This window comes from Protomyctophum bolini (genome assembly GCF_963924005.1).
Source record: "Protomyctophum bolini genome assembly, chromosome: 20".
NCBI lineage: Eukaryota > Metazoa > Chordata > Actinopteri > Myctophiformes > Myctophidae > Protomyctophum > Protomyctophum bolini.
In genome coordinates, this window is record NC_137881.1 from 17,854,681 (window position 1) to 17,872,444 (window position 17,764).

A 17,764-nucleotide genomic window follows, 5' to 3' on the forward strand; every position below is an offset into this window, starting at 1 on the left:
ACCTTACATTTATGTGTTGTGTTTCTTTTCCCTCCAAAATGTCATATGTCGTATTCCACTGATAGCAGCTGAAGATATGTGGAGCCCCTATGGCATGTCATTGTCTCCACCAGGCCGAAGGCATGGGGAGAGAGTATATGTTTTGCAATCCGTCCGTCCGTCTGTGAACATCTAATCTCCGGCACCGTTAACCCGGTCGATGCCAAATTTTGCACACACACTCCCTTTTGCACACACACACCCTTTTTCACCCCTGTGATCTAATGTGATCCTGGGCTCTACACACCCTCCGCCAACATAGTCCCCATATATAGGGACTAGCAACGGACTTGAACTCATGATTCCTTCATGCCTGAGTGTCCAAGTTGCTCCTTTACACCTGACGAGGGAGTTTCCCTGGCGCGTGGGAGGAACACGTTATTCCAACCAGTTCCTTTCCCCTCCATCAGGCTCCCCAGCTGGCCAGGGGGAGGCAGTTTAGAGACCAAGATTACTGCATGTTTTTTGTGAGGGTACCTACCCTAGGGGGCACGGGGAGAACATGCAAACTCCACACAGAAAGGCCCTTTCGCCAAACCCTGCTTCCGGTAATGGGCACTGATGACGCGGAGGATGAAACACGCCGCCAGCACCCACAGTGTCCTGAGTGGGAATCGATCCCAGGAACTTATAGCTGTGAGGCGACAGCACTACCAACTGTGCCACTGTGCCCCCCACACACACTCCTTGACTAACATTGGCTTTCAAAAGTTTGCAGGATTGGCCCCTTTGAAACAAAAAGCCTCAAATCATGAACGCAGCGTGCAAATTACACGTGAAATCTTTCACAGCCTTTCCTACTAGGCTGAGGAATATATCACACCCTTTTCACGTTGGCCTGTTATAGTGATTTTTGCAAACCACATTTCTGGAACAAAATTCCTCAAATCATCCAATTGCCATCAATGGTGTAAGAAGAAATGGCACCCTTTTCACATTGGCCTATAGCGCTAGGAGGCCACAACCTGACCTGCCCTGGTGGAGATCTGTACCCCGTGGGGCACTTTATCTAGTTGAATGTGTTTTGTATCTTTGTCATTAACCAGTGAATACATTCAAGATTAACCACAAAATACATTCAATGTGGTCTATATCTAGCTGAATGGGTAGTGGGACCGCCATGGGAAAGATAAGTTACCCGGTCCGTGCCCTCAGATTAGTTAGTCTGCAAAAATTCTCACATTGAGAGAGAGAGAGAGAGAGAGAGAGAGAGAGAGAGAATATTGGGTACAATGTCTCATCAGTAATAATTATGGTCACACATCTTGATAGCTATATCAGGTGATTCTGTGGCTGAAGGTGTTCCCTACACACACACACACACATACGTACACACACACACACACACACACACACACACACACACACACACACACACACACACACACACACACACACATATATAAATCACCATGAAGTAGAATTCATGGTTGATGGGGGAATAAAAAGCCCTTGGGGATAAACCGTAATCTGATTCTGGAATTTGTTAGGATTGCGGTAGAAGTTCCTACATCGTGGTCATTATCTCATGGCTCACATCTCCTCTGGTGGAAGCGACTCAATCCCTTTTCCATTAGGGATGTTTAAACCATTTTACGTGAGGGATAATGCAGCGTGCCAACAATGCTGTTTATCGCAGGGTTCGACCTTTACGTTTTGGACACCGGCTTTGCTTCCTAAGTAAATAAATCATCTCAACAGGGAACCTGGAAAGGTCTTATCCTTCATGGCTTCATGACTGCCCTTGTTTTCTGAGGTTTTTGTCTTTTTGAACTTCTCTTTGGTCCAGAGAGGAATAGAATAGAATAATTAACTTATTTTTTCCCTTACAATTTGCAATTTTACAATTTAGGCATTTAGCAGCCGCTCTTAATCCCTTTGAATCCTCATTTGAATAATACAATATAAATTATGTTCTGTATGCAAGGATTTTAGGTTGGAGTAATTGTACTATGATCTTACTTACTATGATCAATTTTTTGAGTGGTGCAACCACTCTCTTACGGAGCTATGTGTGTCCCTGGGTCCGTCCCTGGCTGCCTGCCTGCCTGGGTCCGTTCGAGTCTGGCTCCGTCCGAGCACGAGTTCTCAACCATTTCTGACGCCGGAACCGGGCCGGAGAGTGAACCGGGCCGGCCCTCTGGGCACATTCCTGGGTGCTGGATGTGCCCACACAGTAACTCTGTCATTTCTCGACCGTTTCGGATGCGGGGTGGCTTGCCGGAACCGGGCCGCACCCTGGGTCTGGGACTTCCGGGGACCCCCCGGGACCCCCACACAGAGTTGCACCACTCACTTCACACGGGCGTGATCTTTCCTTACTTGCCAGTTACTCTAACAAGCTATTTCAAACGGTCTGTTGAGCTCTAATTTTGTACATATTCTCATTCCTACAGTAACATATCCTTGGCCTAGTTCATATGAAAAATACCAATGCATTACAACAGTGCTCTTGTGCTCATCTCACCTTCTTGGATCTAAATCCATTATTGTAACTGTCAAAAAGACATCCTTTTGAGAGCATGTGGTAGGAAACCGTCTGTCAATCACCACATTAATTTCCTCCTTGACTGTTATGTTTGAAGTGCTGGCCACGCCATTGATGCCACAGTTTATTTTCTGTGAGCATACATTCCCAAAATGTGAGAAAGGATCTCTTCTGAAAGCAAACATCGGAAGGTTGTGGATTAAGGAACGTGTGTTTTTCTGTCTCAGTCTGTGAAAGCTTAGTGTAGCGTAGTGTAGCGCGTGTGTATGTGTGCGTGCACATCCACCTCTTGCACAAAGAAAGAGTGTGTGTGTGTATGCTGATGTTGTGTACACTGTATGTATTCTTGCTTACCCCATTCTTACCCCCGTATTGATATTGTAGAGAAACATTTGCCTCTACCATACAGAGTGAAATACAGTAGGCCAAGCACCATGCAGGCTACACCACACCAGGCTTGTCAAAGCATGTGTGTGCATAACGTACGCGAGTCATACACACACACACACACACACACACACACACACACACACACACACACACACACACACACACACACTCTTTAGATCCAGAAACATCCGTTGCCATGTTGTGATTAGAGTTTGTAGACTATTTGCTCTGGAGTTCACCACATTCCTCCTCGCCTTAATTGATCAATTATATGCGGTTTCTGATTCGGATTGTTTGATTGGGAGTTGGATTTGAAGCCTTTTTTTTATTGGAAGGGGCATAAGGGGTTGTTCCTAACCTCAGGTTATGATAGTTCATTTCCAGATAGCCTCGTTTAGGAGTCACTTAAAGATGGAGTGCCGTGATTTTTGTACTTTTTTGCATGTGTCTATGGAGTTAACATTACTCTAAAAGGTTATAATGGTTATAATGTTAAAATATGTCTCCCCTGTGTATTTTTGGTTTCTTCCTGAAAGCTGAAAGCCTTTGAGTCAAAAGGCCCAGTCGCAATAACACCATTTTAGTGACATCATAACCCTAACCCCTCCCCCGTTATCATACAACAACAGCTGTGGCGAGGCTTAAGTTCAGGTGGGTGGTGCTAAGGTGAAAACCAGGTATACTTAATGAACTGGTGCAGGGTGTGGCCACATAAAAACATAATTTGAACACTTGCTGTACACTTTTTTTTGAAAGAAATCTTCCTCCTAGTATAATCAGAGTACTTGATGATCATGTTTTAGGAGGGGGAAAAAATCATGGCACTACATCTTTAATTCAAGGTACTGCGACCTTAGAGCTGGCACTCATTTTTAATCAGTGCCGTTTCCTGGGAAGAAAGGTTGCCTCGCTCATTCTTCCAACGGTTCATGTTTATACGCTCGGTCTCATTTCACGACCTATATTTTCTAAGTTCAGCCAGCATGGGCAGTTCTTCCTCGGATTTCACACTGCGATTTTGGCATCCCAAATAACGTTAAAGCTGTCAAGCTATTTACTCTGCAATCCTCCGCGAGCCAAGACCCATCCATCTAAAAACCGGGGTTGTTTTTGCTATATAGGACCGTAGGAATTGTCCCTCTGGGGGACACCTGGCTTGTTCGCCACCCCACCACCACTCCCCCCGCCCCCTGTGTGAATGTTCTCGGGACTCAAACTGCCAGATGTTATGAAAGGCTCCATTGAAGCTTCTGTAGGGGACCCCACCCCCTCTCGGCCTCCATCACCACCACCCACCCCTTTAAACTATAAATGAATGGAGAAAAAGAAAAGTGGCCTGCATGGCTGAGAAATCCAAGCAGATTGCCGGGCCCTGCGCTGTGAGCTGGACTGTGTGTCCTCTGATTTGCATGAGGTTCTGCTCCAGGGTGTGACCCCCGTCTCGCCTTTAAAAATCTCAGCAGAGGCGGCAGATGGAGGGAGAGAGAGGGAGAGACTTGGGAGGAGGCAGGGGTCTTCAGAATTTGCCTGAGATTTAAAAGTACCTTTATTAAATACTACTGCAACTCGGCACCAAATCACATCATTACACATGCTTCATTAAAACTTGGAAATAAATTAATATTAAAAAGAGAATTAGTTCCCCATGCTTCCCCACCATACACAGGACCCCTCCCACAGCCCACGTTCCATCAAAAGTCTCTAGATTGTCCACTGTCCTGTAATAGGCATGTTGAAAACAAAACGGAAACAAAGTTTGAAAAAGCACTCTCCGTAGAGAAAATATATCAAACAAACAAAACGCTCTCACACGCTCAGCACATACACCCACTCAGAGAGAGGGGGGTGAGGTGGGATGAAAAAGAGAGTGAAAAGAGAGTGAGTCACAAAGAAAGGTTAAAGGGTGAGAAAAATAATATTGCTTTTATATAGTTTAGTTTGTTTGCGAGCACTAACACTTTCTAATTGATTGATTGAATGATTCTAATGTGTGCACACGTAAATGCAAATGATAAACAATGCGACATTGTATACATGCTAGCTACACTTCGGGACGCAACATTTCTCCATGGTTCTGTGTATATATCTGTATTCATTGGAGCAATGGACATTACTGTTTTCCAAGTCTGTTGCGGTGTGATGGTAGGAGAGTGAGTTTGACATTTGAAAGAAAGAAGAACTCCTAGTGCTTGCTGGCAGTGGAGGCTGTTAGCTCGTCCAGACCCAGAATAGCAGGGAAGTTAAGAATCCTAGTTAAAAAAAAGATCCATAAAATATAGAAATGAGAGTAATGCAAAGCCCCGGCTACATTGGAAATGCATTAGAAAGCAATCACAATGTGTTATAAGAGGTGTTTTGAACCTGCACAAAGGCTAATGATGTCTTTTGTCAACGCTCATAAGGCATATTATCCGGTAGAAGGGAGTTCCAACTGCGCCTCTAGTGCATCTGGTGCATCTCAGAGGCAGGACGGGTTACAGGATGTTTCAGTTACATCTTCGTCAGGTCATCATGACCCGACGAAGATGTAACTGAAACTTCGAAACGTCGTCGCGTTTATAAGGGCTTAAACTGTCTGAGTTGCTCCAGTGCCTCCTTTCCTCTGTAGTTTGACTAAGTAAAGTAGTTCAGAATGGCTTATTGTCAGTATAGGTTGAGAACGAGGACCCCCTCTAAAATGAGATGCGACATCTCAAGGGGCTTATCCTTTCAATAAAGGTATAATGTAATGTAACGAGGGTTTCTATCTATCTGTTCTGTTCCCAGTACTTACTGCACAACTTAGCCAAGCTGTGCTACTCGTATATTGCTTGCTGAGTTGCCGGTGCCCGGGTTCATACACAGAACCTCGTGGTCCGAAGGCGACTGCATGCTCTAGTACCGACCGAGCTCTGAAAGGCTGACTGTACAACGTTGTATTATAATTGTTCTACCCATTTGCATGAGGTTTTATGAACATCTCATGGTGCTCTGTGTGTAACCATAATGGATGAAGTGCGTGGTTATAGCATAAACCTAAACCTCTTTATGGGAGCTCGTTGTCTGGTTTAAGTAAAGCAATAGTGTTTATAGGTGGGCATAAAGGGCCGTCCACACCAAGCACTATAACTATGTGTATCATTAACCACTGTCAGACTCACTGGCTTTTGCAGTCCAGCCCTATAAGCTTTGGAACGCCATACCTGTGACCTATACAAGACAAGTACTTTGTAACTATGTTTGGAAAAGCGCTATACAAATTAATTCAATAGCACTGTCACCGTTGTAGTTGTGGTGTGGGCTCTGCTATCCACTAAAAGTTAGAACGTTACAGTGCTTGGTGTGGACAGCCCCATTACTAATTTAATCTAACATATTTTTATATAAACCTTATTATATTACAGTTAATAAATGAACGAGAGGGGAAATAAACCGGACAGGGAAAAAAGAAGGAAACGGAAAAATGTTCGTCGACTACCTTTTTTCACTGACAAACTACATGGAAACTAAATGAAAACTAAGCTATGATGAGTAAGACTATGTTGACAATTTCGTCAACAGATAAAACGAAAACTACTACTTGCGTGCTCTGCTTGCACAAGTAACTAGAGTAAAATGTTAGGAATGGACTAGTGGACAAGAGATCCAGTATAAGTAAAAGACGAGTCATTTTACGCTTGGTTGCATGCTGAAAATAGAAGATCTGCTATTTTCAGCAAGTGTAAAATTAGCCATTATGACGGCATCAAGGCCCGACAAAACACATTTTACTCGACTAAATCACCTGTAGATTTAGTCGACTAAAATCTTATGACATTAAGTCGACTAAAACTAGACTAACACAAAAACATTCCAGGTGACTAAAATGTGACAAACTAAGTGAAAACTACTCAAGAGACTATGACTAAAACTAAAATAGAAATTTGCTGCCAAAAACAACACTGATAGAGACAGAAACAAAACGGAAGAAATGTATAGAGGGAGAGAGAGAGAGAAACAGAACCAGTTCTAAATGTAGAGAGAGAAACAAAACCAGACATATAAAGTTAGAGAGAGAGAAACCTGTGTTGGTTGGTTGAGAGTACCTCTTCACATTGACTTGTGCCTAGCAGCAAAACATGATGAAGGGAAATGAGGAATGTCCCAAAAGTTACGGTTGAACTCAAAAAGGTTTATGCCAGTTTTTATTCCACTTCCCGGTTTGAATGAAAACATAAAATAAATGTACTTTAACATAACTCAAAGTGGAAGGCAGTAACAACAAAACCAGACGGTATACATAAAAGCTGTGAGCCTCCAATGAACTACACCTGGCCCTCTCTTGGCTATCGGGCTCTCATCATGCTCTCCTCTCCTCCCTGTCTGTAGAGGGCGACAAAGCACACCGACTGTGGAATCGCTTCGACAACTTTATATTATATATTATAATCATTTTTCATGAAAGATTATATGGTCTCATATAGTTTTGTAAACGTCTCAATGCTCTGTGTAACCAACATAATGGATGGAGAGTGCGTCATTATAGCAAAACATAACCTTTTATGGCAGTTCATTGTCTGGTTTAAGTAAAGCAATAGTGTTTATAGGTATAGGCATGAAGGGCCGTCCACACAAAGCACTATCTATACACGTATATCATTAACCACTGTCATCGTTCTAGTTGTGGTGTCGACTGTGCTATCCTGAGTTAGAACATTTATCTTTACAGTTAGTGTGATAGTGTTTGACGTGAACAGCCCATTACTCATTTTATCTAACGATTCTTTTTTTTACATAAACCATATAACATTTTAGGTGCTATTAAAAAAATTGGAGCAAATTAAGTAAATAAGGCAAGTGAGTACATTTATGAGAGGAGAGAAATGGAACAGGACAGAGAGATGGAAACGGAAGGAATCCGAGGAGGCTGAGAGAGAGAATATTATATCAGAATAATGTCAAATCTGGGAATACATTTCTTATCAAGAATGTTCTTCACCAATGTGTTTGTGTTTGTAAAGATGTCTACTAACATATCCCACATTGGTTTCTATTCAACCACCCTATAGGGGAATTTTTGACAGCTGCTGAATGTTGGGGTATACCATCAACAACCAACATAATGGCAAAATGTTCTACATTTCATTATGCTTTAAGTAGCATGTGACATGTCAAACTAGGAGGTTTTCATGATTCTGAATCCATTCCAAGCATTAGTTTTGCACGAAAAACACGCCTTGGGCTAAAAACGGCCATAGCAGTCAACACAAATGTGATGAGGTCAGCACATTTTGGGCACATTTGGGCAAGTGGCTAAGGCCAAAATAGGGAGTCTAAGGCCAAAATAGGGGGTCTATGGCCAAACTAGGGGTCAAACTATTGGGTTTTCGTGATTCTGAACCCATTCCGAGCATTAGTTTTGCCCGGAAAACACTCCTTGGGCTAAAAACAGCCATAGCCACTTGCCCAAATGTGCTGAGTCTCTGTAGTGTATGTGCGCGCGCACCCCCGTGCACACACACACACACACACACACACACACACACACACAGTTGTGAAGTTGCAGCTGCGGCCAGCTCCTTGTTTGAACTAGCTGAGGCCCATGTATTGATTTGCTGTTGCGCTGGACCTGACTGCTTGACGGGTTTGGATCCCTCCGATTACTCCACTCCCCCTCACACAGGGACCTCTAGCGCGCACACACACACACACACACACACACACACACACACACACACACACACACACACACACGCACACCCCGTTCCTCTTCCCCTCCCCTTAACTTATTCCTAAGGAAGAGAGGGAGAGAAAGTCAGAGAGGAGAAAGCAGGCAGGCAGACAGGACGCTCTGGACCCAGAGAGTGGAGCATCACACCCCAGGCTCAGACGCACCCCCCCCCCCACACACACACACACACGCACACACACACACACACACACACACACACACACACGCCACAAACACACACTTCCTGGATATACGCATACACTCACTGGAGGGATCCGATAACACAAACGTCATGATGGATCAACACTTTCCCTGCACTTGCAGGCTACTGGTGATAACTCTTCTTCTCGTGGTAATGTATAGCATGATAATTATCCTACTTATATCAATTTGCTCTCTATGTTTTGATCTACTGAAACAAACGTGTTGTAACATGTTTGTCCATTTGTTGAGAGATTTTTGTGATAAAAAAAAAGGCAAGGTGCTCAAGAAATTATAACCAGGACATGACCTAATAATAAGAATTTAGTTTTTGTTCCTGTTGGGCAGATGTGCTCGCATTCGTTTTATGATTGTTACTCTATCCGACTCCACGCAGTCGGAATGCACTGGATCCTCTCAGCGGTAGGTTAACGAGGCTGTAAAAAAAAAAGGGGAAAAAAATCGAGAGTCATCTTATTTACTCTTGAGCGCTGCATGCGCTCAAGAGTCCTCAAGCTCACCCACCCCCGTTTGTTTTTGTTTTTATTTTTGTGTTTTTTTAACACAGTCATATAAAAATAGGATGCTGGACCGGCGAGCTGTTTTCTCTGAGGTCTAGGTCTCCTTATATTATATGTCATCACAGCGGTTGCCTCGCGGCACAGAGGTGAGCGCGGAGTGCAGCCCGAGGGCTCCGAGGAGGAGGAGGGGGGGCGGCGGTGGTGGTGGCGGGGACAAGGGATTCAGCAGATGTGCGAAGATCATATGTCTTGCCAACTGAAAAGGCCATCGTGTGTATATTGACATAGTCTGCAAAAGGAGGCACCGGGCGTTGGGTTTCTTTCCCCCATGTCGCAGAGTTTTCCGTCTTCAAGGAAAATGTCCTTAGTTTCAGTTGCTGACAGGTGACTTAAATAGAGCCTGGCCTGTCAAAATAACATATAATGTGGATCTCAGTGGTCTGATGTATCATTTTGCTGGCTTCCTCTTCTTCACCTGATATGAAAACGGGGCCCGGCGGTGACAGCAAGGTGGCCTCTATCTGGGGAGACTGCGATAAAGGGTTTTCATACGAGGGAGTATAGTGAGTCAGTGACTATAGTGACTTAAACATCCATGGTATATACTGTAGGATGCCAGCTAGGTTTCTTGTTTTAATCTCTAATTTTGGCAAATACCGTAGATGGAATTTCAAACGCATTTCCTTATTGAAACTAAACGAGAGCTAAAACGTTGAGGGTGACAATTGTGTCACCTGGAATGTACAGTAGATGAGCCTCCAAGGTGTCATTGATTGTATATAGGGGTGGATCCCAATCAGAAAACGAGAGCAACCTACTCACTCGCACGGCAGGCAGCCAGTTTAAACAGAAACCTTGGAGAGATCAGAGAGAGAGAGAGAGAGGTGGAGGTAGAGGCTTGCATGGACGGGGGGGGGGGGGGGGGGGGGGTGAGCCTCCAAGCAAGTCATCCGAGCCTCTTGATTACTGTATCCACATCCCAGAGGGACAACCGGGGCCGATTAACGGAGGCCTCGTTCTCTTGTTTTTTTTCTTCGCAGAGTACAATAGCGGCACGGTCAGCCAAAGCAACCTATTACTCCTCATATCCATCCCCTCTCAGTCCTTCATCTATATATTCTCCCTCGCTCCCTCCTCCCCTCTGCAGGCTCTCTCTCTCTCTCCCCCTCCTCCCCTCTGCAGGCTCTCTCTCTCTCTCTCTCTCTCTCTCTCTCTCTCTCTCCCTCATCATGTCCCGTTTGATATGGCTCGGGGCCGTCTTGGCGTAGTGCAGCGGTGCAGCTCCCGCCCTGCAGTAATTGAGTGCAAAATTTCAACTGATTGCTTTTCAAAGGAAGAAGCGAGGCCCGGCCCGGCAGCAGCAACAGGACCGCTTGCCCAGAATGCCGCCGCCTGCCTGCGTTTATTTATCGTGGATCCAAAAGGCATGGAGAGACGGAGGAAGCCCGGGCCTGCGCGGGCAGGAATGTTATAGCACCGTCCGCCTGACGTTGTTTGCTGTGTTTAGGCCTCTCGCCGCTCCTCCCCCGCCGTACTTCAGGCGTCATTAGCGCCCTGACAGTTGTATATATGTACGAATGCCCATTTCTTAATAATCTGACCGCCCCACATCCCCCCCGTCATCACAGACATGTATACACATGCACTTGCACTCACACTTAATAGTGGGGGTGTGGGGGGGTGTTTTAGCTACCGGGGGGCCCCAAAGAAAGTAGTCACGTCGGCGGCATTATCATCGTGTACTTTCCTTCCTCTCTCTCCGAAAGCCATTTGTCATCCTAACAAAACTAGATGCCGTGACACAGTGGAGGGGGCCAAGTATAGGGCAGAGTACAGCCATGCTTTCCTACAGTATATAGGGCCTATTATGGGCAATGAGTACGGACCCCCATTTAATGGTATTTCTATCTCTGGAACACCAATTTATAAAAAACAATGTTAATTTAAATCTGAGAGTGTACAAATGTACATTTGTAAGGTAATGTACACTCTCAGAGTTACAGACCCCATGAGGGTCCATTCGGTTCCTAACCCATTTAGCTGGGGGACCCCCTGGGGGTCCCCGGTACCCCACTTTGAGAACCACTGGTGGTGTGAACCATTCACCGGCCCCTTGGATACGGTCAGGGGAGCCATTGGAGCAGGTGTTATTACATACATCCCCGTTTGGGCCCCTACTCTGAGGCCCCACGACTTTGCCTGTTTCAGGGCAAGTGGTGCATGGCGTTGTGGTTTACATTTCTCCCCACATGTGAAGGCCGTGAGAGGCCTTTTTAAGCCATTGGCAACAGCTCTGGGTGTGTGAGTGTGATTTCAGTACAGGCTGTCGACCTTGGTTGGTTTGGGTGGGGGTGTTTGTGGACAAAGTGCTGCCCATGACTTAACCCATTTTGGGCGGGAACCCCTTTAGGTGTTTTAAAGCATTCTGTTCTACTTTACCTATTGAAAAATAGCAGGTCTGCTATTTTTAAAAAATCGTGAAAATGTGGCGCAAATCTTATGTCTAATATTATGTTCTTTCAGAGCAAATGTTTTCAACTCAAATATTTGCTTCTGGGGCGGGGGTCCCTGGAACAACATATTTTGAGAAGCGGGTCAGCGGCCAAATACATATAATTCTGAGGCTCCTTGACATGAAATAGTTTGAGAACCACTGACATAGAAACATGATTGAGAAGACATTTTGTAGAATCGGTCTCGGTCGAAATGGGTTAAAAGGTTCCATGGGGAGAGGCTTCATAAAGGGAACAATAGCCATGGTCCAGTCATTTTTGCGCTCCTAAAGTGTCCCTGGGTGATGCCGTGACACCCCTGATGACTGCCTGTGTGCTTGACTTGATCGTGCAGTCAGATACTTTTTTTGTAACCGCCCAATCACTCGTATGACAGCGAATGACTGATTGTTTCACTGAATGTGCAAGAGCACCTGGTCTATTGAAGACATCTGTAGGAGGTGGTAGATGATCTATCACAGCATTAGTTCCAGGCCTATGCATTCTAATTCCTCTTTTTTTTTCTTTTTTTACTTGCGCACTTTCATGACTTGCTCTTGTTCTGTTCAACATGGTCTAGAATCTATTTCCTTTTGCTGTCCGTCAGTTACTAATACTATAAAACGCCCATTTGTGTCAAACAAAACTTTTTTTTACAGCTGCTAAATGCCTATTTTCCTTTTCATTTTGATTGGCTGTATCTGATATATAGTTTGTTTCCGTACCAGTGGTGTTTGAGACGAGCTATAGCTCGGCAGCCTCGGCTGTTGAGCATGGCCACAGGAACCAAACCTAACCGACACATTCACACGGCAATGCCAGTGTTTCAATGCCACGCAAATAAACACCTGCCTCAGAGCAAGGTGAGTCCATCTCCCAGCAGTCTTCTCTGCAGGAGAGAGAGAGAGAGAGACTTGGGTCTTCAGAATTTGGCTGTCACGGTACATATGAGGTGCACATTGTCCTTGCAGGCTAAGAATTCATCTTCTCATAATATTGATCTTGGATGTCTCACTAATATCCCTACTGTTGCTGCCAAATGCACCACTGTGCAATTATACTGAGAGAGAGAGATGGGGGGGTACTAAAGCAAGGACTGGAGCTTGTTAGGACAAGACTAACGTTTCACAGTTTGAAGGATGATTCGGACATATGACTGAAATATGCAGAGGGGAAAGTCGAGAGCTTTTGATTACTTCCCATTGCTGTCCATCTTTTTCCCGTCACACTGTAATGCTGTGTGTGCTCCAGTTACGTTTTCATTGTTAATGCCCACATGGCTTTATAAAGCTCAGGCTCTTTCAGTTGACTGCTGCCTCGGGTTTGTGGACCATAAGAAACTGTTAGTACTGTGTTTGAATATCTATTTTTTTTTTATCAGATTGCCTTAAACCAGGCATTCCTGTGCTGGGGGGGGGGGGGGAGGAGAAAGAGAGAGAAGACAATTACAACTGGAACTGCACTCTGTCGAGGGCCTACTTGCTTGTTGCACCCAAGTAGGGTGCACCCTACTAGTGCGGAAGTAAGTTAAGTAACTGTGGTTACTTGGGTCGTTTGATGCATATGTCCTGTAGCAGCATATGACTTAATGAAGATATGTACCAATGCCAGGGTATAACTGGCTCCCAATGGTGACGTAATAAAGATATGTTTCAGTGTTGGGTGGATTAAAGGAAATGCCTTGGGTCGTTTGATGCGTATGTCCCGTAGCAGCATATGACGTAATGATTCATTTGTGCTTGATATGGCAGTGGTGTCAGATTACATACATGTATACATAGGGGCATTACCTTTAATCCACCCGACACTGAAACACATCATCATTACGTCACCATCGAAAGCCAATTATACCCTGGCATTGGTACATATCTTCATCACATCATATGCTGCTACGGGACATACGCATCGTAGCACCTGACGAAAAACATTACTTGCAGGCTCTGCAAGCTTGCGCAAGTAATTAGAGTGATGGAGAAGGGAGCAGCACTGCACAATGATAGTGATACACAAGGCATGGCTGTGAGCATTTTAAATGGAGGTCACCGTTAATGTGGGTGAATAGTTATCAACATATCAGAACAAATACAGTAGGTATTTCTCCTTACATAAGTGGGACAGAACATCCATTTGAAATTGTATATGACATGGACGGTGCTTTGATCAGGCTACCTGGCAAGAATTTGCTGGACAATCGCTCTGTATGTTAACGATGCCAAATGCTTTTTATTTTATAAAAAATAAAAATAAACTTCTGCTCTCAAAGTTTGGAGAGCAAGACAAACATACAAGGTGATGACAGTGGAAGCGAGCACTGGATGGAAATGGCTGTGACCCTGTGGCGTATAAACTCAACAAGTGTTTTCTCTCTCTCTCTCTCTCTCTCTCTCTCTCTCTCTCTCTCTCTCTCTCTCTCTCTCCCTGTCCGACTGTCTGTCTCTCTCCCCTCCGCCGTGCATATATAGAGCTCGCGGACCGCTCGATCCGAGGAGGACCGAGACGCCCTGTGGGACGCCTGGGGCTCGTGGAGCGAGTGTTCCCGCACCTGTGGGGGAGGGGCCTCCTACGCCCTCCGACGATGCCTCAGTTCCAAGTAAGAATTCGCCTGATTCCAGTGTTGATTTCATCGACTAATACTATGACAAATCGAGGGTATGCACGCGACATATCGTCATCACCTGGAAGTTATGCAGGAACACCAACTGAGTGGCTAAAAAAATACTAATATTTCTGGCCTTGACAGCCCATACATCCAGACAGAAAAGTCCTATCTGATTGCAATTACAACGTTAAATTCACTTTGCCACTCAACAGTTTGCCACTTGACTTGCCACTCACTTGTATGTATGTGCATAGTGCATACCCTCTAGAAACAGTATCTGCCATGACGTAGCATACCGCTGCAATAGGACAATCAGATTGACATTTCTCGTGCACAGGAACGTAAAATGGGGCTCTATAATGATTTACTTTCATTAGCCCATTTTGACCTGAGGACGATTCTACAAATGTCTTCTAAATCCTGACAGTTTTCTGAAAAAACCTACGTTTCTATGTCAGTGGTTCTCAAACTATTTCATGTCAACGACCCCAGAAATTATGTAATTGGCTGCCGACCCCCATCTGAAAATATGTTGTTCCAGGAACCCCTCAGAAACAACAATTTGAGTTAAAAACGTTCGCTCTAAAAGAATATATATATGATTTGCATTACATTTTCAAGATTAAAAAAACCTACAAGCTCGTAGTATGAGCTTGTAGATCTGCTAAACAATTCTTTAAAAAACCAAAAGGGGTTCCCGCCCAAAATGGGTTAAGAGAGGCATACATCAGTGAGGGAATATTACTCAAATGTGTGCCTATAGAAGTTAGAATCTCCTTGTCGTTGCAAAATGGAACCATCCCGTGGACAATTTGTAAACATGCGCTTAGAAACAATCCGAGGTAATCTCCCTTCGCTCCGAGACCAAAGTCCTGACTGGGGGCCAGACTGGTTTCCATTAAATCCCCATACAGCATATTGAGACGAGAGTAAGGGGGATGGTGTATGGGGCTTGCTTTCATGCTATTTGGTCCTGCCAAATAGACCCAGACAGAGTCCCTAATAGCGTGAGTAAATCTCGCCGCTTGCCTTATTCCCAGGGGCTGTAATGGTAGTGCTCAAAATACATTTTATATGACTGTTAAAGAGGCCTAGAAGGTCATTGTAGATCACATGCCCATCCAGGCCTCTAAAAGTGGTCTAGACTTCCCATCGGTCCTGCAGTCACCAATTCATCTGCATTTTGGTTGTCAAAATTTCCCCAGTAAGGTCCCATCACAAATCAGAGCATAATAATTGATGTATTTTTTTTTCTCCAAAGACCGTGTCATCTTAAATATCCTCCTGAATGAGATATTTTGGAACCTACACAAACGATGAACCTAGGTCTATGAGCTTCTCTCTTCCTCATCGTTGGCTTAGGTTTTGGGACAAAAGTTGAACCTGCACCCTGGACCCCTCGTTCCTTTCATCATCAAGCCAGAGTCATCCACTTGGACGGGCTTCAAACTAAATGAAAGATTAAAGCCCAGAGGCCAAGTGTGTTCTGCAAAGTGGCCAATTACAGTGTGCCGGCCGGGCTGGGCCGCGAGAGAAAGAGGGTACAGCGAGCGATCTTGAGCAAAGAAGAGAGAGAGTATATATGTTTTCCATAGAAATGTTGTCACATTTATAGACTGGGAAATATCTGCATGGTGACTTCACTGCATTCCTACATTTTAACGGCTCTCAGAAATGAATGTACACCCCTGGATGGAGGTGCCCAGTGGAGCCTTGCTGGAGAGGTCAGCGCCATTGGGAAAGGACCCCCCCCCCAAACATTTGGGGGGTCCAACTGTGACACAGCCAATGATGAAAGAGTGCATCTGTGCAGAGACACACTGCCAAAACAAAAGTGGCTCACACGCGAGGTCACGAACAGTGGGCAGTGCCCTGTTTGCGCTGCGCCTGTGTGTGTGTTTGTGTGGGTGTGTGCGTGCGCGGAACAGGGACGAAAGAAAAAAAATAAGCCCTGTTTTGATTATTTCTAGACGAGTGTCAAAACCTCAAACCTCCAAAGTGCTACTATGGACGGCCCCTCCTCCCCTCCTGTGCTGTACTGCAAACATTGTGGTATAGCATTGGTTTCTCTCTGGGAGCTGTTTTCATGAAATCAACAACCGGGGGCCATTTCTCTGCACGTTGCCCAGAACTTCTGGTCAAGGCAAAAACCTCAGAATGCTACTGGCTGTAAAAAAAAAACCTGGTCCCTGCCGTGAATTTGACGCGTGAAGAGGTGTTTGGGGTCTGAACTCCGTGTGGGATGCAGACGTTTTGTGTGTGTGTGTGTGTGTGACATATTTGTTTATAGGGGAGGTATGTTATATGCATTGGAGTGCCATTTGGGGCGGTTGGATGGTTAAATGTGTACTCTTATGTGGTGTGGACGCTCTGCGCCACCTCACCCCACACCATCGCGTGGGAACGAGGGACCAGTGGCCTGGTCTCCGCCGGACATCAAACGATGCCATTAAAGCACACGGCACAAGGCCCCCTCTGTGTGTGTGTGTGTGTGTGTGTGCGCGCACACACATGTGTGCATGTTGGAAGAGAGAAGGGCTATAAATTGGTGTGTCAGGACACTCCAAACCTATACGACCCCACTGCAACTCTTTATCGTACAACACTCACATGTACATATTCACATTTTACACATGTACGTACGCTAACTTGTGCGCTCACAACAACGCACGCACGCACGCACACACTGTAGCACATCCACTCGCACGCAATCGTACAGTGTGCCGACTTGCATGCATTGCACACCCACTCGCACGCATCCATGTTTTCCACATTGCTGCTACCGCACAAATGTATACGTGACCCCAGCAGCCTCCAGAGGGAACACAAGCAAAGTGCAATCCGAATATGAGACGCCTGGCCCTCATTAGACCCCCTCCCCCTCCATAGACCACACTTCATTTGATCATAAGCAGAATAATGTAATGCGGCAGAGCCGCTTGTGAAGCAAAGTGTGGGCATATGGATGGACTGTCATGTCAACAGAGTGTAACTGCTCGAGCAATAATGAGGCCATTTGGCTGCGTTAGCTGCGGCGCTGGAGCATTCTGCAGCCAGCTTGTTGATTAGTTGATGATATTAATCGGAGCTGTCTCACACTTCTCGGTTACACACTATGAACTTTCTAGGGAGGGAATAGTGCACGTTTTCTTTCATCTCGCGTTAGGTTTAGTTTGGTTTGATCGAACTGTTGCAGCGATGGTAAGCAGGCCAGAGCATGTGTGTGTATATGTGCAACAGTGACACTTTGTTGTGAAAACCAACCAAACGCATTCCGTGCTCGACAGACAGACACAGCCAGCCAGGGACACGCATAGCTGTCTATAGGAGTGGTTGCAGCACTCA

The 17,764-nt window shown here is 45.3% G+C and overlaps 1 protein-coding gene across 4 annotated transcripts in view; it reads left to right on the forward strand.

Annotated features, from left to right (window-relative positions):
* LOC308335697 (ADAMTS-like protein 1) overlaps window positions 1-17,764 on the forward strand; it is a 157,840-nt gene that overhangs the window by 86,624 nt on the left and 53,452 nt on the right. For 3 of the 4 annotated variants that reach the window (XR_013966076.1, XM_080792856.1, XM_080792857.1), the window contains exon 3: window positions 14,283-14,410. Coding sequence is in view for 3 of the 4 variants with exons in the window: in XM_080792856.1 (XP_080648982.1) it covers window positions 14,283-14,410 (128 nt within the window). In the remaining variant the exon portion in view is untranslated. Of the gene's footprint in view, window positions 1-8,713; window positions 8,959-14,282; window positions 14,411-17,764 lie in introns of those variants that run through there. The other variant, XM_080792858.1, reaches the window with a different exon arrangement.